The sequence below is a fragment of the Pinus tabuliformis genome, chromosome 3_1 (genome assembly GCF_031772625.1).
Source record: "Pinus tabuliformis cultivar Carrire ecotype Pingquan chromosome 3_1, CPIR1, whole genome shotgun sequence".
In the NCBI taxonomy this organism is placed as follows: domain Eukaryota; kingdom Viridiplantae; phylum Streptophyta; class Pinopsida; order Pinales; family Pinaceae; genus Pinus; species Pinus tabuliformis.
This window is the reverse complement of record NC_142301.1, coordinates 787,728,734-787,746,700: the sequence shown is the minus strand read 5'-3', so window position 1 is coordinate 787,746,700 and position 17,967 is coordinate 787,728,734. Positions and strand designations below refer to the sequence as shown.

General features: G+C 36.7%; 1 protein-coding gene across 1 annotated transcript in view; it reads left to right on the top strand.

Moving 5' to 3' along the window:
* LOC149189785 (uncharacterized) overlaps positions 1-17,967 on the top strand; it is a 138,432-nt gene that overhangs the window by 29,904 nt on the left and 90,561 nt on the right. Inside the window, exons 3-7 of the mRNA XM_089410341.1 lie at positions 11,324-11,387; positions 11,480-11,593; positions 12,026-12,070; positions 12,165-12,415; positions 12,549-12,639. Of these exons, the coding sequence (XP_089266467.1) occupies positions 11,324-11,387; positions 11,480-11,593; positions 12,026-12,070; positions 12,165-12,415; positions 12,549-12,639 (565 nt within the window). The remainder of the gene's footprint in view (positions 1-11,323; positions 11,388-11,479; positions 11,594-12,025; positions 12,071-12,164; positions 12,416-12,548; positions 12,640-17,967) is intronic.

Below are 17,967 nucleotides of genomic sequence, written 5' to 3'. Positions count from 1 at the left end.
TCTATCACCACATTTAAGAATATTGTCTTGACGTCCATTTAGTGAATTTTCCATCCCATCTGTGTTGCTAGAGATATCACTACTTGAATAGAGGTATATAAGTCCACTGGTGTGAAGGTCTCCTCATAGTCAATACCTCCTTTATGCACATACCCTTTGGCCACAAACCTTGCCTCATACTTCTCTATGTTTGCATATGCAACATATTTGATCTTGTAGATCCATCTGGAACCGACTACTACCCTATCCACTAATCTAGGAACGACCTCCCATACATAATTAATCATAATGGAGTTGTACTCCTCCACCATGGCATCCTGCCACACTTGATGTTGTGTAGCCTCATCATAGCTGGAAGGATCCTTGTCAATAACCTATATCACCAATGCCTTGTACATGTCTGGTTGTTTGCACTCCCTAGTGCTCGATCTAGGAGCTCCCATAAACTCTTGAACATCTCTCAAACTCTGGAGCACCTCTCTGTTCCTCTTCATATGAGTGGTGGGTGGAGCTCCCTGCTCCTCATCCTGCCCCTACTACTCTGTCTGTTGTGAACTCGTTGGACCTCCTACACCTGAGATGTTTCTTGTACTTGTGCTCTGTTGTCCTTGCTAATCTCGCTCATCTCTTGGAGCTTTTGCTAAAAAATCGCGAGATCGCTTGAAGGATTTCTCCTCCTAAAACTTCAAGTCTCATCTCACAATGATCCTCTTGCTGCCAGGAATGTAGATCTTGTATGCCTTGGATATTTTGCTATAACCAACGAAATATCCCTTCTCTGCAGTATGATCAAGTTTGGCATGTTTGTCATTTGGCACATGATAATATGCTATGCTACCAAAGATGCTAAAGTGCTCGACCTCTAGTTTCTTCCCTGTGAAGACCTCCTCTGGTGTTATCTTCCCTAATGCTCTGTGAGGAACCTTGTTCTGTATGTACATTTTTTGCTACATACCTCTGCCCATAAGAACTTGGGCATATCCTAGTGATATAACTCTGCCTTTGCTACCCCGACAATTTTCTTATTCTTCTGCTCTGCTACTCCATTTTGTTGTGGATTGTATGGAGTTTTCCACTCTCTCCTGATGCCCTCGTTCATACAGAACCTCATGAAGTCCTTGTTTGTATACTCACCTCCATTTCTATATGAATCACCTTGATCCTTTTTCTTGTCATTTTCTCCACAAGAGCTTTAAACTCTTGGAAGTCACTGAAGACTTCATCCTTCATCTTCAAAAAGTAGATCCAAGTCTTCCTATAGTAGTCATCAATGAAGGTTACAAAATATTTTTACCCTCTGAGAGATCTAGTGGACATCTTGCCACAAATATCTAAATGTACCAATTGTAACACACCATTGACTCTACTTTCACTTCTTGGGAACATTACCTTAGCAAACTTCCCAAGTACACACTCTTGCACATGTCATTGTGTTCCATGCCAAATTTTGGAACCCCTGTTATAGTCTTCTTGAGCAACTTGAGTGCTCCATGGTGTAAGTGTCCCATCCTCCTATGCCACAACACTCCCAAGTCTCTGCCACTACTACTATTGTTGCTCACTAGTGCCTTTGGAGAATCAAACTACAACTTGCATAGCTTGTTGCTTCGAATCCCAATCTATTTGACCTTCTTCCAGCTCTAGTGTTTGATATACACCTTTTTCCCCATGAAGTAGAAAATTGTACCCCTTATCCTGTAGTGCAGATACTAAATTCACGTTCATACCAAAACCTAACACATGCAGTACATATGTAACTTGGTGGTCTTATCTGACTTCCTCTAAATGTTGATGGTACCTCTCCCGACTAGAGTACACTTTGTTTTGTTTCCCATCTGTATCTGGAAGTCCATTTCCTCATTCTTATAACTGGAGAAGTAGCCTATAACCCCTGTCATATGCATTGATGCCCCATTGTCTATCTACCAGACACTTGTGGATGTGGATCTAGATAGGCAAGCTATGAGAGTGAATTCATCTTTTAACCTGGAAGACAAATCCTCAATGTCTGTTGAATTTGTTGTTTGCTTCCCTTTATTGTCCTTCTTCCTGTTAGGACATTGGCTGACATAGTGACCATGTTGACCACAACCAAAACATTTGACCTTTGACAGGTCCTTCTTCTTCTCTCCTTTCGAGCCTTGTCCCTTACTAGGACCCTTCTTCGCTTTACCTTTTCCTACTAGAGTGACAATCTCTTGCTCTTCTTCACCTTCGATGCCTTCCCATTGTTACTGGTGTCATTGACTACGATGAGCCTCAACTCCTCCAAAATGAAATCACTCAATAGGAGATCCCAATCTAGAACTTTTCATTGCCTAGAAATCACTTGGATGAACATACGCCATTACTTTGTAAACCCATTGAGAGCTACATGCACTAGCTCGTCATCACTCAACTTTTCTCCAAATGCAGCTAATTCATGTCTAACGAACTAAACTCTTGTGATATAGGAAGTTACATCCTTTCCCTTATGCATTTTGATGGTTCTCATATTTCCTTGAGGACCATTTTCCTTTTGAGTTTTCAACATTTCGAGTCAAGACCATGACCCACCTGATGATGGGTCACGGTCTTGACTCGAAATGTCGAAAACTCAAAATGAATACTGTGGAAGTTCTGAAATCTCATAATCAAAATCCTCACTACAGAAATTTCCAAAATCTAACCATTTTCCTATTTTCTAAAGGATCATGGTATATTTTGCTAATGGCATCCCACATCTCCTTCGTTGTGTTCTTCTCTGCTATATGTGGAACGATGTGATCCCTGACTCCATCAAGAATCATACTCTTTGCTTTGGCATTATCCAACCTATACTCATGTAACATGACGAGATCCATTGGTGTAGCAATAGTTGTCATAACAAACTCATTCAGACCAAACTTTTCCAACAAGAACAACATCTTGGCCTTCCAGACTCTAAAGTTAGAGGCCCCATCCAACATGTCTTGATCTCTCAATCCTATTGTGGCCATCTTTGGAAATATGTGAACCCCTATGTGCTTCTCTTATTGTACCCTGCATTGATTTAACACTACAAAATCTCTACGCCTATATCAACTCTGATACCATGTGAAATTTCATGAATTGCAATAACTAGAAATTTAATCTTCTACCTTCTAGAGATTATTTGCCTTCAAAAAATTAATTCGAAAAACGACGATTAATTGACTACTAGAATCTTCACAAATAAAAATACTAGAACTGAGAAAATAATGCACACACAAAATTTTGACACCAATATTTTTGGACAATAGTCCCTGAAAAAACCCCAATGTGGGGAAAACACATGCAACAGATGAGGGTTTATATTAATCCTTCAACAATTTAGGAGTACATCAATCTGCTTTCCTGATAATGGAAAAGATCTGGTAAATAATAATATCCACAAATGAAGACTCAAAATCTCCTCTGCAAATCAAATTGGCCTCCTCCAGTAAACTTGCACCTCCTCCTAACACTTGCAATGCTGCCCAAAAATGTGAATTTCCTACTCTAGAAAAAATGCACAAACTTCGGGAAAATCTCCCTGCAAGTACAACTATCTCCAAAAATTTGTTAGACCCACTCGCTCTGCCTCCGGGGGATAGATTTGGCACTAGCACATTGAATCAAGCTCTCCTATGCAACTCACACTAGCTAACTAGTTGTCTGGCTACTTGCACTAGCTAAATCGACCTCCTCTTTTGCAAATAAAATATACCTCGTTCTTGCCTATGGAAACTAGAAATCACTGTGGAAATCTTCTCCAAAATTATTCTCTCAAATATCTGCTGAAACCCTTGTTGTCGATGTCTCCCTTTGCTTCAATTAAGCCCTTGCTAACTCTACAACTGGGTAAGATGAACTACTTATTTGCGTCTCTCCAACCCCATCAACTTGCTCTTATAATCTTTTGTTGAAAAATTGACCACCATGATCTATTCACAATCAATGGCTAAGATAATCTTGACTCCATCAAATGATTTTTTCTGGAAGTCTCTAAAGCAAAATCGATTTCCCTCAATTAATCTTATTTAATTAACCAATTTTCTTAAGTTAGACTTGGGGAAATTTTAATAATTGGCTAATTAATCTAATTGAGGTGTTTTCTCGTGAAAACTTTTCTGGGTATTGGAGAAAATGTGTTCCCCAACCTCATAGACACCATAGACACTGGAACACTTGTCTGATGCTACCAAAAACTAACAATCTCCAGGGATGGATTTCCCTTCTAAGTGATGTCCATATTCAAGATCCAGCGATGTAGGGTCGGCAAAGGGAACATACCTTTCGATAACCCAAATATGTTTTGAGCTGGATATCTTTCTCATTTTTGGAGGGTTGCCCCACCAACAAAACCTTGAGCATCAGAATGATGCCATTATACCATCAGACCTCAGACCTTGGTAAATTCTAGTTGTGAAAAGCTTGCGAGGAAGGTTCGATGTTGATGGGTTGATGGTTAATTATGAAAAGAGGAGTGTGGAACCTCGAGTGTCAGAATTGTGCCATCATCTGTAGGGCCTCGAACCTCAAATATTAACACTTATAATAGAGGAATGAGGAGGAAAACCCTCGATATTGACATCTCGAGATGACGTGGGCTGGTGGGCTCCACCTCAGGCACTACCTATACTAAAATGACATCGCAGACTTTAGACTTTGATATCGACACTTTTAATAGATGGAGGTGAAGAGAAAACCACGATGTCAAGACCCCGAGATGAAGTGGCAAGTGATGTGGAGCTAATGTGGTGGTGATGTGGCACTAACATGGTGGTGACGTGACATTAACGTGGTGATGACATGGAAATTATGTCGAAAGTGGCATTGTCCTACTATTTTTTCCCACCATTAAATCACGTTAGAACTCTTCTATGGGGTGAAATCACTTTGATTGGCCCATAAATCTGTAAGGTGATATTGTCCTTTCACCCTTAGAGTGAGTGTTAAACATCATGTACGTCAACTGGGCGAACTCCCTTCATGGCCAAGATTGGTGGTCGAGGCTAACTAAAGGGGACCCCCTCGTAGTTGACATGTAACGAGTAGGGGGAGGGGTGTGGTTGGGATTGGCACTAAAACCGCCCACCACCAATAGACCACTGAGATTAATTGTGAGGCCCCTCTTCCCCAAAAACAAACACACCATTAGGGGGGGTGGTTTCATGTTCATCGCGATGCACAACATGGCAGGTGACTGGTGGATGAGAAAGTGGTCGCAGTGGTGCCACATGGGCCAAGCAAAGGCCATGCAGGTCCATTTGGGGATCCAAAGATCGACGTGGACTCCTCTTATTAGCAATCTTTTCTAATGAGCATAACTTTTGTTCCATGAATTGGATTAGGATAAAAATTATAACGTTGAAAACCTTTTTATGACTTGAATATGGTGGTGAATTCGTAATTTAATTCTGCAAAGTTGGAGAGATTTAGGTCGTATGACCCCACCTTCAAAACAAACCTTAGAAGTTGGGACAAAACAATCAAGTAACACCTCCCACAACCAAGATAAGCCAAGAGGGTGGGAGGGCATGTTACACGAGTGTAGGAGTTGTGTGCTATTAGTGAACCTTTGGTAAAGGTTCTTCACTTGGTTGATGGTGAAAAGTCCACAATGGGCTACTTGTATGAGGCCATGGAAAGGGCCAAGGAACCTATCCATTGATATTATCGAGATAAGGGAAAAGAGGGATTCAATGGGCGAGCCAAGATATGGAGTGTGAATAATGAGCGATGGAACAACACTCTCCATCATTTGATTCATGTAGCAAGGCTCGACTTCAACATTGCATACTCTTATGCATATTGATTTAGGTTTGATGCAAAGGTTATGGATGTAATTTTCTAATGTGTTTAGAGGTTGGTGTTCATTCTCGCCAAATGTTTGGTGATTTCTAAACAATTTGAGATATATAAGTTGAGTGCTGAGACATTTTGGTCTGATAATGTTATCCAAGACTATTAGCATGTCATGTAAGCTACAACTAAAATACATTTCAAACTTCCAAATTTCAATATCTTTTCTTTCTATATATATATTTGTTAATGGAAATGTAATTTGTTGTCATTCCTTTCCATTTTATTGCAAATATTTTGGTGAGAAAACTATGGCAAAAGAGTCCAAAAGTTACAAAAGACTTGTTGTTCTAGCATTGAATTAAACTTGCAACTCTTCATGGTGTGAGCTTAACTAGAGTGTCTTTGAGAAAATACACTTTAAGAAGCACAAGTTAGAAATTCTCAAATTAAAATTTTAATTGTTTTAATAATTTCATTAATTTTAATTTATGCCCATGGGACACCATCTACTAATTACAGAATGACTCTCATACATGTTAGATTGCCATCATCTCACTTACATGGTCTATGTCTATTACAATTTCAGGCTATGGGTGACATAGATAGACAACGCACCCAACATGGATGCCATTTCATTAGATGCACTTGACACCATGAGTCCATGGAGGAGGCACCTGAGTGGTTAGAGCATGACATTGATGAGTTGAAAGAGGAGGAGGTATCAAATGATGTTCCACTTCAAGGAGAGACATATTTGGAGCATGAGGAGAACTTGAGAGTGTGACACAACCAATATCACCATTTGCATAGAGATTGACAACTAGGGGAAAAGGTGGAAGACAACCCACTTCAGCTTCCGCCTTATCCCAATAAATTCCACCTTTCACTCTAGGCTAAGCCTCAACATGTCCACCGACTACTTCTAAAGAAAAACACCAATCATATAATCTTTATTGTAATAAGTAGAAGGAACAATTAATATCTTTAGTCCATTATGATTATTCTGTAATATTTGTCTCTTGAAACACATTTATTTTATTTCTTCATATAAAAATTTATGGTTCACATAAGCATTATATTGAATATTAGTATTTGTTATATTACTTAATGTGGTTATATTACAATTTATTTTATATTTATAAGAAAATAGAAAATATGCTTATTATACCTGCCACATGGTATTAAGCATTCAGTTTTGCCTTTGACTGCCTATTAGTTTGTCTTTGACTAAATTTTTTTGTAGCTTATCCATAATTTAACATTAAGAATTCATTTATTAATATTATTTATTTATTAATATTATTTGTTATTTATTATTATTATTTGTAAGGTGATTGGTTGAGGTCTTATTATGGGCTATTTAGTAACTTCCATTTTTGTTAGTTACTATTTTTTTTTTGGTTTTTGTTTTATTTCCTTTTTTTTTTTCCATGAATTACATTTCTCCATATTTTCAATGAAGGACTGGCTATTATATTAAAAACATATTTTATAAATTTAATTATAAAAAATTATATATATTAATAAAAAATAAAACATACACTAAACATATATATTAAACTGTATATATATTAATATAATCAATATTAGTCATATTTCTTAGTTTTTGGTGATGGCATTTAACAATACAGTATTTTATTAGTTGTTTTATTTTTGTAATAACATGGCTGGGACTATTTGCAAATCTATTATATCTATTATTGTTTTTCAGTTTAATGAAGTTATATTTAATCTAAGCGGCAGATACTAACTATGTAACCATTGTTTGATATTAATATTGTTGTATAAATTTAAATAATAATAATAATAATTGCCGAAAACCAGATAGTAGTATATACATCATATTTCATATTATGGCCCAAATACAGTTCAACCATATAAAATAGGGTGCAAATTTGGTCAAAAAGATCAAAAAGTAGAAAAGCATCCTTCAGTGATCACTAAGGATATATACATAGTAATCCAATGTCCCCCACATCTTTAACATCTATTCACAACATGAGGAAAAGAGGTAGGCATATTTTCAAAAAAGGATAAAAACATAGAGTATACAAAAAGACAACCATAGTTACCCAAGAAACGGAAACACCCCAAGTGTCTCCCATTTTGATTTCAATGTGCATACCACCCAAGTGTTCGTGTAGACCCCTCTTTGATAGATCATCTGCTTGTTGATTGTATTCTCTTCAGAAGTGCATGATTGATGAGTCACTGAACTGTGTCCATAGATTGTCGATTTTCAGAGCCATCCGAGCACGCCCTGAATTTCAAATCCTCTCTGCCTGTCAAATGGATATTTGTTGAGGTTTTTGTATTTTTCATGCCCTTCATTTTAGGTTCTATGCAAATTTGTGAATTCAACCTCTTTTTATCTCGAAACTTTCTTTCAACTACTTTTGCATCTCAATTTTCATTAATCTTCCTCTAAAAGTGCCTTGTTTTTCCTAAGTTAGCATAAACATGTTAATTGTTGCAGTGTTATTCCATAATAATATCTTTTGTTTAATTCTCTCTCTTTTTAATCATATAGTCTCTTATTTTCAAATTAAAGGAATAAGTTATTTCATTCTCAATTTTATTTTATGTTATAAAATATTTGACATTAAAAATTATTTCAACTTGCAAAGTGGATTTAAGGATATAGATTTTGTTATTCATATTATAACTTTCTATTTATATAATGAAAAATAATTAGACCTTAATTCCATTAATTTTTATATCTTTAAATTTTCTATGATTTTAATTTAGTGTGTGCGTGTGTGAGAGAATTGATAAAGAAAAAAACTACTAAGACTCATACTTAATGCTTTTGACTAAAAGATTTATAATAATGAAATATCCATAATTTATTTTTACTCTTACTCATACAAAGCATTATAAATTCTTCAGACTTTTGAAAATATAAGCAAAACAACTAATCCTTACTTCTTATTTAAGAGTTATGTGTTATAATTATATTAAATTGAACTTCAATTTCATTTAATCATTAAAACAATTAATTTATAAAACAACCCAAAATATATTATAACTAATTAAATCAACATTAAAACTAAAAAAACAATTAAATTATTTTTAAAAGCCCACAAAAAAACACAATTAAATTATTTAAAAAAATACACAATAGAATTTTGATTTTTTCTTTAAATAAGAAAAGCCTCCAACCTCAAGTGCATACCACTAGCTGAAACAACTAAATTTTTATTAACCTCAAACCATGTACATTCATAAAACTCATAAAACTAGCTGCCTCAATCAAACGTACAACCTCAACAATCACATTGGGAGTAAGTCCTAACATTTCTTTAACAAGTCAAAAACACCTCAAAATACTTCAGTGCTTTATTGCATTGATAGCAACGATGTAAACTATAGACATTTTAAAACCTGGTTGGGCATGCGAGTGGGATCAGGATGGCCTCTCAACTCTTGAGGAAGTGTGAAGTGCATAGATACGCTTATGTCAATAAATTTAAAGTTTTGGGTGCATTCAATGCTATTAGTATGAATGCTATCTCAATCCATTTAAATTTGAATATGTGAAGTTTCAAAATGCATATGACAAGTTCACATAAATAAATAACATATCAAATTTTGAATTTGATATATGCAATCAATCATATTCTTATATAATAATCATTTTAGAAACTTATAATCATGTGGTGTCTTCTTAAAAGATTATTCGAGAAAGTTTTTAGTTGAGACAACAATTTGGTTATTAGGATTGTACAAAGTTTGAACCCTTAACCAATTTAGTTATAAACACACAAATTCGAACTAGAAATAATTATGGGTGTTATAGGACGTTGCATTATACAACAATTTGAGGTGAATTGTATAGATAAAAGTCAATTGCATTCGGTTTCCAAAAATAAAAATATTTTACCAAAAATTTTATGAGTAATCCGAGTTATAGGGCTTGAGAGCGCAGAACAAAGTTAATTGCATTCGGTTTCCAAAAATAAACATATTTTACCAAAATTTTTATGAGTAATCCCAATTATAGTGCTTGAGAGCGCAGAACAGTGGTTGGAAACTTGAATTCCCAATTATAAATATTCAATGCAATTATGCTTTATTGCGGAGTTGTGGATTTAATACGGGCACGTTGGAGAGATTGAGAGTGTAGTGAACTACTTGTATTTAAACTTATGCTAAGTGGAAAATCCCTTAAATGGTATTGGCATTATAATCTGTGACGGTTTAAATTTAAAATCAGACGTCATTCTGACGGGTTGTAGATATAAAAGAGAAGTCATTTTGACGGGTTGCCGATATAAAAGAGACGTCATATTTGACGGGTTAAATTTTTAACTTGCCGTCAAATGAGTCTTGAAACCCAAAATACGTCTTACAAGAGGTCAAATTCCAAGCCTGCATCCGAAGAGCAATTGTTGTTTAATTTTTACACATCCATTGACATGTTCAATAATAATCTTGGAGTCCCCAAATATATGGATGTCAGGCATGTTGAGAAAGCGTGTAAACAATAAAAAGCCCTAGAGAACCATTGTTTCACCGTTGGTATTTGTGCCACTATCTTTCTGTTCCAGTGTATCCAGAATTCCTGTTTATTTGAAAAAGCTATCCAAACGCTACGCCCACATGTGTTTCTTTGAGCCACGCCATCGAAGAAACCTGCCAGATACTTCATTTGAAGGCCTGGCCGCTTGTGATTTTCTTTTTTATTTCTAATATCGAGTGAAATTCTTTTTTATTTATAATATCAAGTGAAATAACTATAGAGTGAGAGGATACATAGCGCTCAAAAATCAGCATCAAGTTGTCATTTGAGTTTTCAAATATGTTCTTGTTCCGCCACTTCCATATTCAGCCCCCAATGGGATAACGATAAATGTGACATTGGTCTGAAACACAGTGGGAGTTTCGAAATGCATGCATTGAATAGATTTCAATCCATGTGGAATTCAAGTGAAATAACCATAGAGTGACAGGATACATAGCGCTCAAAAACCAGCATAAAGTTGTCATTTGAGTTTTCAAATATGTTCCTGTTCCGCCACTTCCATATTCAGCCTCCGATGGGATAACGATAAATGTGACACTGGTCTGAAACACAGTGGGAGTTTCGAAATGCATGCATTGAATAGATTTCAATCTATGTGGAATTCACTGCAATTTGCAATTTACCTTGCAGTTAGATGCAACTCAGCATGCAGAACTAATGCCTAAATAGCAAGGAAGTTTAGCTTACAGTGATTTTGCGAATCTCTTGCTGATCAAGGGGGCATATTTCACGATTTAGAAAAACCATCTGGATTGACATCTGGTTTTACACTTAGTGATGGTTGATAATATAGCCTTAGCAAATCACATTGGAGTCACAGCTCGAGGGTGCCCTGAAATTGCTTTTTAGAGCTCCAAAAACTAATGAAATGACCAAATATTATCTAAAATAAGTTTAATAACAGAACCATTGATAGAACTTGCTCCAGGGCTGCAAATAGAGACTCTTACATATGATAGAAGCTGACATTAAGTACAAAGTAGCTTTAATTTAGCTCTTTGAATGTGACAGGTACACCATGATCCCGGCGTCGCTGTATCTTGGCTTTACAGCTTCTATAATATGGGTTGGGGAGGTAAGTTAACAGCACTTTAATAACTTTCGACTTCCAGGAGACCTAAAGGCTAAAATGAATTTGTTAGGACCATCTTTTCATCTTATGTGCAGGGAACCTACCTGACTTTCGCCGCAAGGAGCCATGCAGCTGAATGTAACCTACCTGAAGGAACTGTTCTTGGGAACTTCAATGGAGAATTTTGGGGAATTTCTGCTTGTACTCAGGTTTGTTCCATAAATGCACTGCAATTATTCTGCCTCAAAATTTACACAAAGAATGGTGTGGCAAAGGTTGGCCCGGAGAATTTTGCGCACTGTTTGCTAATTTCAGGTTTTGGAAGCATCACAATCATCTCCACTCAAAATTTGCAAAGAATAGCATGTCAAAGGAAGGCCTCCCTTTGTCCTTGTTGTCAACTGAGTGATGATTAGGAGAGTTTAATGGTATGATCCATTGGAAACCACTGATTATTTAAATCTCATTGTGCCATGATCCCTGGGAGCCACCTGATTATCTTCACTGTGTTAGACTCTTCCTTGATTATCTTGACTCTTAACCGGAAGAGGAAAAAAAAACCTCTCACCTCTCTCTGTTTTGTTTTGTTTTGTTTTATATACTAACTTATATTTTATTTGGTTGAGTGGTTTGTTTTCCAGGTTATTGGTAACTTGCTTTCACTTTCTCTGCTGAAAACTGAAACTGTGAGTGCCTTATATCTTATATCCATCAGGTTTATCTTTCTGACTCTGGATCTTTTTACTCGCTTGGACTTTTATGTTCTGATTATGATTTCAGGAAGGCAAAAGCTCAGGCACAACATTGCTGTTCATTGTATTTCTCGGATGCATGTCTTTGGGCACAATTCTAGGATTCTTTTTAAGTAAACAAAATGGTACAAAAGCGAGGCTTCTTGTTCAAATGAGTAATGGTTCACATTCTTCTTTTGGAGATTCTCTGAAGGCAACCTTTGTTCCTCTACTTGATAAAAGGATGTTATTGCTGATTCCTTTGCTTGTCTACACAGGCCTCGAACAACCATTTGTATTGTATGTATTTGTTAGAAGCTTTAAAACCACTACGGAAGGGAGAACTCACCCGCAGTGATTTTATGCTTTCCCATTACTTTTCTGCCAACTCCAATGCATTTCATTTTGAAAATTTGTTATTTGGTAATTTCAGTGCAGCGTTCACAAAAGATGTTGTCATCCCTGCAATTGGTATATCGGGAGTTGGAGGGGCCATGACTGTTTATGGCGTTGCTGATGCAATTGTAAGTAGTCATATAATACCCAAGATATGATGTGAGAATATGTCATGCTATTCTTTCTTTTAATCTTTAAAATTCTGACAAGGGTCATCTACTATGGTAACGTTTGATGGTTGTTTTACCTTTACTTTCACCGTTTTCCATTTTCATATTTTGGGACAGAGAATTTGTTAATATTAAATGAAATGGTTGAATGATTTCCTTGGGATAACCCGCAATTGTAGGTACTTTTGCATTCAAGAAAGCAATGTTTCACCAAGTTTTCCTACAGGGGAATGGGGACGTGTGGGAGCACCCCTAAATTTTAGGGAAATTCAGGGGACCTCAGGGTGTGTATACAAATAGTTCAACTAATAGACAAAATGGCTCTTTACCGGGTACTTTTTCTGGTCAATTTTGCCCAAAATCCAGTAGAAATTTTTAAGAATCATAAGTTTAAGTTGTTTAATTTGCAAAGTTCAAATGCCTTAGGGGTTTTTTAGGGCGTTGAATCTATTTGTGCATTCTTGCTTGAAATTGTATTGCCAAATTATGGCAAAAAACCATTTCGTTTATTACCTATCTATCTATATATATATATATATAATTCAAATTCAAATTCAATAATGAAATATATTGATTCATACATCGTTCATGATTCAATGAAATAAAAATAGTAAAATATTGTATACATTGATTTACATCATTCATCATTCTAGAATCTACATTGATTTAAATTCATCATTCATCATTCTAGAATCTAAATGGATTTAAATTCATCATTCATTGTTCTAGAATTTGATTAGTACTAAGCAAATAGTAGATACTATAGTTTGAAGATCGGAATAATAAATTGGAATTACTCAAACTCAAAAATAGTAAAAGGTGGCAAGTCAAAGACTCGGTCTGAGGTCATCACTGTCTAGAGTCAAGACTAAAAAGTTAAAACTGAAAATGAATAATGGACAATAAACCAAACCAGTCCTCGAATTGGTGGACCCAAAAACCAGGAATCGGAAAAAAAAAACAGACCAAAAAAGATGTTCGATCAAGAAAACTGATGGACCAAAAAATACATAAATATTCAGATTTTGAAAAATATACATAAATATTCATGTGCATCCATATGAATCCAAACCATTATACACAAATATGCAAAGTTTTTTTCATATATATTGCAAGTAAGGATGCATATAACCAAAATAACACCAACAAAGAGGTTCTAGATGGCCTCTACAGTTAAAAAAAATGCCACAACAAATACCTATATATTATCAAAATCTTTTCCTATATTCGGATCCTCATCATAAATATCACCCTCTAGGCATTAAAATAAGATAGAAAAAACTTAATATTTCAAATTGAGATTTTATTTGAGTGATGAGAAAATTTTTACTAGGGTAATGACAAAGGAGTTCAACAATCAATGCCGCCAACATTGAGGTACATGGAGGGCGTGGTGCTCTTGATTAAATGCTAGTTCCATTCACTTATACATGATAAAATCCAATAGAAATGTTGCAATCACCCTAATCCCGAAATCCTGGAAACTGTTAAATTTGTTGGATTTTGAGTTGGATATTTTATATATATATATATAAACATGATTGAAATTTTAATGAAATTCATTGATTCATACATCCTAAATGATTCAATGAAATATAAATAATAAAATGTTGTGTACATTGATTTATATCATTCATCATTCTAGAATCTACATTGATTTAAATTCATCACTCGTTATCCTATAATCTAATTAGTACTGAGTAAAATAGTAGATACTAGACTCTGAAGATTGGAATAATAAATTGAAATTACTCAAACTCAAAAATAGTAAAAGTGGAGGCAAAGACTCCATCTGAGTTCATTAGTATATAGAGTCAAGATTCAAAAGGTAAAACTGAAAACAAATAATGGACAATGAACCAATGTTATAAAATCCAGATCGGTCGTCTAACCAGTCAACCCCAACGCCGAGAATTAGATAAAAAACAGATAAAAAAAACTATCGAATAATAAATAAATAAATATTCAAATTTTGAAAAAAATGCATGAATATTCATGTGCATCCATATGAATCCAAACCATTATACACAAATTATTAGTTTTTTATGGGTATGGTAGCATCAGATAGGTGTTCTAGTCTCTAAGGTGTCAGAGAGGCTAAGGAACACAAGGGTTTGAAAACTCAGAAAAGGTTTTTGTGAGAAAACACTTAGAAACCCCCCAATTAAATTTATTGATCAATAATTAAAAAGTTCCCAAGTCTAACTTAGGAAAATTTATTAACTAATGGGTATTAATTGAGGAAATCGATTTTGCTCTAGAGAATTCCGGAAAGGTGATTGGACGAAGTCTAAGAGGATCTGAGCCATTGATCATGATTAGATTTGGTCGTTGATGCTCTAGCGAGATATTATAAGAGCAAGTTGAAGGGGCTTGGAGAGGACACACTTTACAAGTTGTGATCAAGGCAGTTCGAATTCCTCAGTTTGCAGTATTTAGTGAGGGCGCATTTCGAGCCAAGGGAAAGAAAGTAGCAGGGGTTTGCAGCGGGGAGAATTGCTGGAGAAATTCTCAGGTGGTTTTCCAGTTTCCAGATTCAGGGAAGGAAAGTCAAATTATCCAGCAAGGAGGTTGTATTCTGTAGTGTGAGTTGCTAGGAGAGAGATCGATTTAGCAGCTAGAGCTCGATCTAGTCCCGGGAGGCCTAGTGAATTGTTTCCAGGGGAAGAGAGAGGCAGGACGACTTCTCTGGAATTATTCCAGAGGCAGAACAAATTTTTCTGAGCACGCAGTGCATGTTTCCAGTCCAACAGTGCGAATTAGCTGAGAAGTGCGAGTTTTCCAAAGAGGCCATATTGAAGAGATGTGCAGGAAAAGAGGATTTTTCCCACTATTTTCCAATAGAGATAAATTGTTGGAGAATAGCCATTTGGGCATCCAGTTGTGATTCTCTATATTTGCTGCATAATAATAAAAAAAAAAAAACCCTCATCTGCTGCACTGGTTTTCCTTTCGGGGTTTTTCCGGGGACTATTGTCCAAAACAACAGTGTCATTATTTTGTGTGTGTGCATCTACTTCTTAGTTTTGCATTTTTATTTCCGCAACATAATTTTATTGTGAAGAATTGCGGTGTGGTTTATTCACTATTTGTCGTAATAATAATTACATAAGACAAATAAACTATTAAGTTAGAAGAATAATACTTAGTTGTTGCAGTTCAAAGAATTTTCACATGGTATCAAAGCATTGAAGGTCGGATCAGAGGCTCAGAAGTGAAAGGAACAAAGATCATGCAGTTTCAGAGGGAGTTGAAGCACCAGTTTCCAGATCTACGCATGCCAAATGGGCAGTGTGAGTAGCAAAGACGAAGAAATTGATTTACAGTTCAGAGTGAAGGCAACGTTCGATTTTCCTCAGATTTGTAGCAGCAGGCAGTAGGATTGCTTTTCGGTAAAGGTTTCCAGTAAGCAGATTAGTTGATTCACAGAGCAAATCTAACACAGTGAATTTGTAGCAAGGGTTTTGTAGTTGCAGATCAGCGCAGGGAACGAAGAAAAAAGCACACAGAGAGGGAATTTCCAAATATTCTCAGAAGGGTTCCCAAATTTCTAGTTGTAGGAAAGGAGGTCGTAATTTCTAGTAGCAGAAGGCCGTAGCAGGCTTGCCAGTTCAACCAATGCGAATATCAGAGTCAACAGTGCGTGTGCCAAATTTGAAGAAAGACATCTAGAAGGTAGAGCGAGTTGCCCATAGGAGGAATAACAGGCATTGCAAATTCCGGGAAGGACACCGGAGGCAAGTATAGGAGCAGATCTGTGTGTTTCCAGCAGGGGGTGCAAGTGCAGGAGGAAGGCCAAGGTAGGCTGCTGGAAGGAGAATGAGATTTCCAACATTTAGTTCTCTAGTTTATTTGAGTTTCACAGAGATGGCCATAGCAGGAGTCAGAGATCATGACAGACTTGACGAAGTTTCCACTTTTATTGTCTGGAAAGACAAAGTGCAATTTCTATTGGATGAGCATGGCTTGAAGGAATTTTTGATGAATGCAATGGAAGAGCCATCAAATCCACAACAGTTGGCAACCTTTACGAAAGAGATGGCCAGACCAAGAGGATGGTCCTCGACGAAGTTCAGGATCATATTGTCCCCCATATTGCAGACAAGAATACAACAAGGGACATGTGGGATGTCGTTGTGAAGCTATATGAGGATCCATCTAAGAATCGGAAGATGATTCTCAAGGAGAAGCTCAAATTATTTAGAATGCAAAAAGGGCGAGGATGTTTCATCCTACCTCACCACGATTCAGGGAATCGGAGATGAACTTGCAGTTGTAGGAGAGAAACCTTCAGGTAGTGAGCTAGTCTGCACAACATTCAATGGGTTGTCAAAGGAGTGGCATAGATTTTTCCAAGTAATTTCTGGATGAGACACAGTTCCAAATTGGGATTAACTATGGAGTGACTTCACTCAAGAGGAGCTAAGGCTCAGTCTCGTAAAGGGTACCATAAGCAACAATAGCAAGGGACCGAAGGTGGAAAAGGAGGAAGAAAATGTAGCCCTTGCAGGTAAGGGAAAGGCAAAGAAGGGTCCCAGTCAGGGAAAAGACTCAAAGGGAGAGACGAAGAAGAAGGACTTGTCGAAGGTCAAGTGCTTAAGATGTGGTGAGTTTGGTCACTACGTCACCCAATGTCTAAGGAAGAAGAAGGACAAGAAGGGGCAATAGACAACAACTTTGGCAGAGATCGATGAGTTGATCTCCAGATTGGAGGAATTCACATTGATAGCAGCTATACCTCTAGATGGAGGGGGAGCATGATGCTTTAGATTACCAGTATGGGCAGGGTCCATGGGAGAGCAACAGGAAGTCTAGATCAGATCTAGTTGTTGTCCGCATGGATCAATACCTTTGCTATGGGAGCCCACAATCAAAGTAGCAGGAGGATCGAGGTGTCACCAAAGCGTAGTCAGGTCTTGAGGGGAAGTGAAGAGCTAGTTGCAGTCGGATACTTGAGAGATAGTTGCAGAGCCAATTGGGCACAGTCAGGTGCTCAGTAGACAACACAAAGCTAGTTGCAGTCAGAGAATCAAGGGATAGTTGCAGGGGCACAGTTGATCAACATGAGTTTGCGACTTAGAGGGAGTCTAGCTTCAGAGGGAGTAACCCTATGGAAGCTTGATCTTCACGTGTTGAGGTCGTCAATATACACCGTTGCAGTGATAGCAGTCGTGCACCAATAGTGTGAGATCAGAAATTGATTCAGCTATAGTTAGTGGCAGGTGAATCATAGTATGCGCAGTATCATGGTGGACAATGTTTTCTAGATTGACTTCTTCTTAGTAA